Source organism: Lactuca virosa, chromosome 7 (assembly GCF_052849685.1).
Source record: "Lactuca virosa cultivar CGN04683 chromosome 7, Lactuca_virosa_CGN04683_v6, whole genome shotgun sequence".
In the NCBI taxonomy this organism is placed as follows: Eukaryota; Viridiplantae; Streptophyta; class Magnoliopsida; order Asterales; family Asteraceae; genus Lactuca; species Lactuca virosa.
The window spans coordinates 6,247,512-6,255,227 of NC_136432.1; the positions used below are offsets into that span (position 1 = coordinate 6,247,512).

Genomic DNA, 7,716 nt, shown 5'->3' on the forward strand with positions numbered 1-7,716 from the left:
GTTGGGTTAGGAATTACATAAACATGTCAACCCGGTGATAACTCATTTATCTAAAACGCTGGGTTGGGTTGAAAATATCTACCCATTTAAATAAAAAGGTTGGGTTGTATTGAAATCTTCAACCCAATTAATAAATGAGTTTAAACCAAACTCAATCCAATTTTCAGTTCTAGTTTCGTAAAAAAAGAAATAACAAACTAAAGTTTAAGTTTAATAATGTAAGTAAGGGAAAGACAACAAACTAGTAGGACCATATCAGATAATATTCAACTAGTATAGGGTCTAAAGTGTAAATTTATATTGTTAGCCTTAGTATAATCCTCTCATTGTTTTCGAGTTCTGTGGTTCTGCGAAAAAACAAAGAGGGGAGAGAAGCACAAACAAAACTCACAATTCTACATAAAATCCTTTTTGTAGCCCAAAATTTTCTTAATATATATAATATGGTAATATGTACTTGTACATATTTCTTTGGAAGTTGTACCTTTTCTTATATTTATATACATCGTCTCTGAAAAAGAGAGTTATACACATATAATTATAGAGAGAGAAAGTCATTTTGGATCTCACCGCTGTACCCATCTCCCTCTCTCTCTTCGTGTTCTCCATTTTCACCATGAGAATAAGAAAAAATGCAAAAATCTCAGCGTTGCTTAGCTCAACCACAAATCTTACAAGTGACGCCGATGAATCATTGCTAAAGAAGAACTTGTGTCAGCTTAATCAATCTCCATGGGATATCATCACTTTTCCGTCTTCGGATTCATCTTCTTCTCTCCACCAGGTAACATTGATTCATTCTCCTTCAATATGTTCTTGTTTTTCTTCAATTCTATGAATCAAATCTCTCGAAACAAGAAAACCCCACTTAAAATCACTCCGAATCTTTTGTTTATTTGCTTCGGTTTCTTCTTTCTTCTTCTCTAGGGTTTATCTTCAAAACCCCTTCTCTAGGGTTCTTCCCAACCATAAACCCTAAAATCCCACCATTTTCGTCGTGAAATTGAGCTCAATAAGTTTACTTTCCCCATGGGTTTTCTTTGTTTGTCAGATTATAGTCATTATTAGCATGCTTATAGTTTTTCTTGATAATTTGTTGAATGGGTTTCTTGCCTTACCCAGTTCGATGATTATGAGGTTTACTACAACGTTAATCTTGCTGGAAATGGAAGCTCGGTTGATTCCGTAGGAGCTTTGGAGAGGTAACCCGTGAATCTTTTCTTCGAATTCGAATTATTCTGGTTGCTTTCAATATGTTATCGATCATTTACAGAACCTATAACGAGTTAGGGTTGTTCGATTATATGTATATATCGTCGTTAATTTTTCTTTCTTTAACATCTTATGTGCTGCGATTGCTTCGTAATCTAATCTGGGGTTTAGGGAAAGTTTGAATCTTTTTTGCGTTATATCTTATGGCTTTCGAATAAAACTTTGATCTTGTTGTCAATGTGGCTTCAGCGAATTGCAGAACTATAATGTTCATATTACGAACGTTAATGTCTATATATATTATGATATGAACAACTAGAAAATTTCCAAATTGAGACTTCTGTGCATTGATTCTTCATGATCCAACTCGGAGATATGAAAATTTTGGTTGTTAATTTCCCGCTATATTAATATGGGTTTGGAATAAAGATTAATCTTGATAACAGTGTGGCTTTGAAGACCTCTCGGGAAGATGAAAACGATAATGACAATTGTGGTGACATTTTAGGGTTTAAGGAAGAAATTGTGTTGTGTGATAAATTAGATGAAAAAGGATGGCAATGTGGAAGGGTGGTCAAAAATGGCAACAAAATGTGTGATCACCATCTTTCGACCACTAAGAAAAAATCTCGGGTGATATCCGGGCCCATGACAGGGGCCCGGCCTCACCGAACCAAAAAACGGCCCACAACAAACCCGCATGATTTCTATTATTATTCAGGGTTTGGGCCGTCTTGGGGCAAGAAAAGAGGGGCAACGGATACAACTACAAGTACAATTACATATATTTATAACGAAGCTAGTACGGTTGCTACTAATAGCAACAACGGTTATGAAACCGGTGATGTTATCGGTGATATTGATATACAAGAAAAAAAACGAAAACGATTGGAACCCGAGATTTCGGAGGTCGGGCCCATGAAAGTGGAATTAGATAATATTGACGATCACAAAAAAGGTAAAGTGGCAATTATTGGCAAGAAGAGAGGGAGGAAGCCGATCAAGGCAAGATCATTGAAATCTTTGATGTGAAAAAGCCTTTGTAATGGTTTTGGATAATGTATAACTTTTGGTTTTGTTGTGTGATGGTACTTGTCTCACCTTCAACGTTATATTATTATGTTTACTTAAATGCTTTGGATACATCGTTTTCATTTGGTCATTTATTATAGAATGCCGTTCAAAAGAAATATTATTGAATAAATTTTGGTCAATAATCAGACGTCCAATGTATTAAATATTAAAAGTCAACGTCTCACATGAGTGCATACGATTTCACATGAGTGCATACGGTATGGTGTGGCACTCACGGGAAGGTCATGCACGAAGCATGACACTGCGGGAACACGATCCCGGATGGTGCGGTACCGCTCCCTTGCAGCTTTTTTTCCCGGTGTTTGCTTCTTTGCTTCTTGGCTAACGTTATTCGACTTCAATGGCTAGTGTATTTTTCCAAAAATAAAAACATTATAAATATAGTACTCACTCTTAGTTTATCACACATTCTCACAACCATATATACCACCTGTATTTCCAAATTTAAAAAAAAAAAAAAAAAAAAAAAGTTAAGATGATGGAGCACCAACGAAGAAATATGTTGGCCAACGTTTTGATCAATATTTCAAAAGACTTGGGTAATGTGAATCATGAATGCGTAAGATATTTTGGAATCAGGTTAGAGCATATTTTATAAACCAAATGGGAAATGATGACCAATGTCTATCAAATAAATTCAAAGTGGAAGTCCATGAAAAATGAAATCACCAAGTTCAACGGCATCTACCACATCAAACATCGTAGTGGTCAACTAGAAGCCGATATAATTGAGGAGGCACATATTGAATTTAGAAACTTTTATACACAATCATCAAGCTCCCTAAATCAATCATCAAACTACTTCCGACGCATGTCAACATGGATGGAGTAAAAACAATCATCAAACTACTTCCGACGCATGTCAAACTCCCTAAATCATATTTCCCTTTGAATGATAAGGACATGTCTAATATGGAAAATATTCTACGCTAGTGTTATTGGAAGTTTGAAGTATGTGATGGTGCGTACAAGGCTATCTTTGTAACATTAGTTGGGTTGGTTAGACGATACATGTCAAACCCGAGTAAACCACATTGGGAAGTTATAAAGCTTATTTTGTTCAAGGGTACCTCAAATCTTGGTCTTATTTTTGGGAATTTATAACACTTTGTTATAATAAACGATTTTATGGCTTAGACTATGATGAGTACAAGTATAAGTGGGAATCAACATCTAGCTATGTTTTCATATTGTAGGGTATCAGTAGATGTTAAGAGGTGTTCGTTGTTTGTTTGAGTGGATTAAGCGTTTGAGGGTATCTGATTAAGTGTTTGAATTGATACTGTGTTTTGGAATATGCATCCAACTAGTATGAACTAAATTAAAATGTGATATAAAGAAACCAAATTATAGTTGGGTTGATTTTTTTTCCTTTTTTTTTTCTTTTTTTTATTCTCAATAGTAAAGGACTCCCAAAATATATAACTTTCACATAATTTGATAAATTTTTATATTCATTTAAAAAAATCTCTTATCTATTTATTTATTTTGCTATTAGTTTCTTAAATAGATAAAATACCAAATATTTTAACAACGATTGTTTTTAATTATAAGCATACATAATAAAAAAATATTTTACTAATAAAATATGTTTTTTTTGGATCATTAGCTTCTAATTATAATAAATAAAGCCACTCCGCAATCCAAAATATTAATTTGGTTTTGGTTCAAACATATACGATCATAACTTTTCACACTAAATTACATCCAAAAAAAATTCTTTAAAAGTTATACATGTTGAATGTGTACAACTGATACGAAAAAGGGAATAGACAAGTTATATCCTTACATGACAATAGGATACAATCAAATAAACATAACATGAAGTGAGTGTTCCTGTCGTTAACTATCTCAGGTATTTTTGTAACCTTCACGTTTTCCACTAGGCATTAACAAGATTTGTAATTGACTTTGGTCAATAATTATAATCATTTGATGAATAAATAGAAAGAAATATGTTTGAATCTATGTGACTTATGTGTTTACATTACGTGTATATAATATTAGGTGAAAACTTAATAAATAGGGCTAAAACAAAATTTTAAATAAAATATTAATTAAAATAAATATCCTTGATTAAAACTGAAGTAGTCGTAATGATGATTTCGGGGATATAAGGAACGCTAAAATCTAACTTCGTATGAAGAAGTTATGATCATTTGTAGTTACGCGTTCGACCCGATACGACAAAGTACGCCGTAAATAGTGAATCAGAGATAGGTTGCTTATTAGCTTAAGTAATTTAAACGAAAGTCGTAGTAATCATAAAAACGAACATGTGCATATAGAGAGCGTCCAAATCTAACTTCACATAAATCGAATTTTAGATTGGTTGACTTTTAGCCGAAACGAACCAAACTAGAATTGAAGATCTCGTGATAAGGTGTCTATCGATATAAAAATAGTCGAAAACGAAGTTCGTATGAAGAAGTTATGAATGTTACACGGTCCATTGCAGTGAAATCTTCGTAGACTGTTAAATTTAAGATCGACTGGATTTAGTCGGCGAAGTCTAAATAAAAGTTGTAGTACTCATAAATACCTACGCGTGGATATAGAGAACATCAAAAACAGAGTTCATATGAGTGAGATATGAATTTTTAAAGTTCCAGCTCTACCTACCGCTTTGTCACGCAGCCCCTCTCAGTGAACGCCACGTGTCAGTCAACTGGTGGGGGAGGAACCGCCACCTACCCAACGCGCAGCACGCCTGGTAGGTAGGCACGACATGCCTCCTTAGAAAATGCTTATAAGTAGCTTTTTCCTGCTCATTTTTTCTCCACACATTCTCTAAACAATCTCTCTCGAGTTTCTACTCCCTTAGCCCGAAAATCTTAGTATTTAGGATATTTTGGCAAAGCTCTAAGGTCCATGAGTGCCCGGTATTAGTAGCTATCAGGTCGCAGTTCTGTCAGTGCAATTTCCGGACTTTTATCAGGAAAATCTTTGTAAGTGAAGCTACACTTATTTTGCTTTCAATGTAACTTATATTTATATTTATATTTATATTCATTATTATGAATTTATAAATACGATTGATCAGTGGTTTCAAGTCATTATACTATTTGATCTGCTTACAGGGGTGATGCCTAGGCTAGATTTAGTGAGGTATTTAAAGTGGGATTTCCAAACAGTATATTTTGTATACCAAGCGGACCCTACCTCCGAATATTATCTTACTTGGTTGCTCCTAACTTGATAGATCATGATTTAGAAATTGGGATTGTTGAGGACTCTAGACTATTAATTAGTCATAAGAAGTATTAAGACTAAGACTTAGTGATAAACTGATAATTGAACCTAGGTCACATAAAGGAAAAGTTAAGTGCTGAAGCGAAGCGCTGCCCGACTTTCCTGTCATCCATTTTAACAAGTGAGTGCATAGTTACTTTCATCTTACACATAAATATAAAGTATCCAAAGGATTAAATGCTATGTGTGTCTATTATCTGAATTACTTAGTATCTATGATAGATAATATGATTTATTTGCTTTAATCATATATGCATTTTCATATATATATATATATATATATATATATATATATATATATATATAGAGAGAGAGAGAGAGAGAGTCAAGATCTATATATATATATATATATATATATATATATATATATATATATATATAATATATTGGGAAGTAATGGGTGATGAAAAATGAAATGATGAGAGACCTTGATTTTTTGTGAACCAGTCATCTAGCAGAGTATAGATGAAGACCGCAGACTATTCTAGACAATGCAGTGAAACATTGACAGGCTCGCAACCTGTAGGTGTTAATAAACTATTTTTTCATTTGATGTACTCTATCTCCCCATGGTTTCCTTTTTAACATATATTGCTATGGGAATCCCCCAAGTAATATTGTCTACCCGTTGTTGATGATGATCTTTAGGTTAGGTCCCTTGAGATCAGTATTTTAGGATTAATATGTGAAAATAACGGGAATGGGTAATCAGGTAAGTTATTTGATGTGAAATATATAATTGAAAACTTAATTATTTTGGGTTGAAAACTCTATGTGCTCACCAAGATCCCAAGTCTGACCACTTAGTTTCTTTGTATCACAGGCAGCGATACGAAGACACATGGATAATGACTGGTTTGAAGAGTTTGTAGGCCATTAGTATAATAAGATATTGTAAGACATATTAAGATTTGTTTATGCTTATGTATCTATATTGACGATCACATCCCATAGTTTTAAATATAAATGAAATACCTTTCTTCAAAAATGACTTGATAATGATATTATCATGTTTTGGGAACAAAATGTGCAATAAGTTGTATACTCTAAAATAAATAAGCATAAATAAAATTTTTAAATTGGCCGTGAAAATGGGGATGTCACAATCCTATACATTTTTTCAAGTATCGTGCTAATACTCTCATTTACTCTACCGCAACACGAGTACTTGAAATGTAAGGCCCCGTTTGATAATTGTTGACTGAGAAAGTGCTGACTGGGAAAGGTCTGTCTGGGTAAGAAATCCTGACTGAGTAAGAAATCATGTTGTTTGATTGTACATCTGACTGAATGTGCTGAGTGATGAAAAATGACCATTTTACCCTTCTGTTATATATAGTGATTGATTAAGTTGCTGAATAATTATAAAAACATACATATTGTCATACAAAATGTAAATTACACACAAACAAAAAATGTCATTCAAAATGTAAATTAAACATAAATCATTTAATATCCAAATAAAAACATAATGAAATTCAAAATAACATAATAATTTAACGTAAAGTAGGTGAAAGTAGTTGATTTGCAATCTGATCACGCAAAACACGCATATATTCAACGGCTTCTGGACCCCATTCTATGCCTTGTATGTTTTCTCTATCAATTCCCCCACCTTGGACGTCAGGAGTAACCATAGTGTCCTCCTCAAAATTTTTAAACAAGTCATCTTCTATATTGTATTTCCTTATAAAATTATGGACCGCGACACAAGCAATTACTATGTCTCTTTGCACTGTAAAAGGATAAGGAGCCATTTGTTTTAAGATTGGGAATCTCGCCTTCAAAACACCATATGCACGCTCAATAACATTTCTAAGTTGTGCATGAGCATAATTGAACCTTTCTTCTCTAGTTAAAGGTCTGCCTCTTCGAAAATCGGCTAACCAATACCTAGTATTGCGGTATGGAGCCATAAACCCACGAGTGTTTGTATATGCGGCATCACAAAGGTAATATTTATCTGCAAATGAATGTGACACATATTATATAATGACACATATTATATAAAGAAGATAAATAATAAAAATTATATAAAGATTACAAACCTGGTGGAGGAAATGGAAATCCAGAAGTCGAATTGAATGCAACTTCTTTCAAAACTCTTGAATCATGTGCTATACCCTCCCATCCAGCCCAAAAAAAGATGAATATCAT

General features: G+C 33.4%; 1 protein-coding gene across 1 annotated transcript; it reads left to right on the forward strand.

Moving 5' to 3' along the window:
* Positions 1-570: 570 nt before the first annotated feature.
* LOC145123895 (uncharacterized) lies at positions 571-2,355 on the forward strand. The gene is made up of 3 exons (XM_079059082.1): positions 571-784; positions 1,123-1,202; positions 1,659-2,355. Exons 1-3 carry the CDS (start codon positions 617-619, stop codon positions 2,242-2,244), a joined length of 834 nt encoding a protein of 277 aa, XP_078915208.1. The 5' UTR covers positions 571-616; the 3' UTR covers positions 2,245-2,355.
* Positions 2,356-7,716: the final 5,361 nt, after the last annotated feature.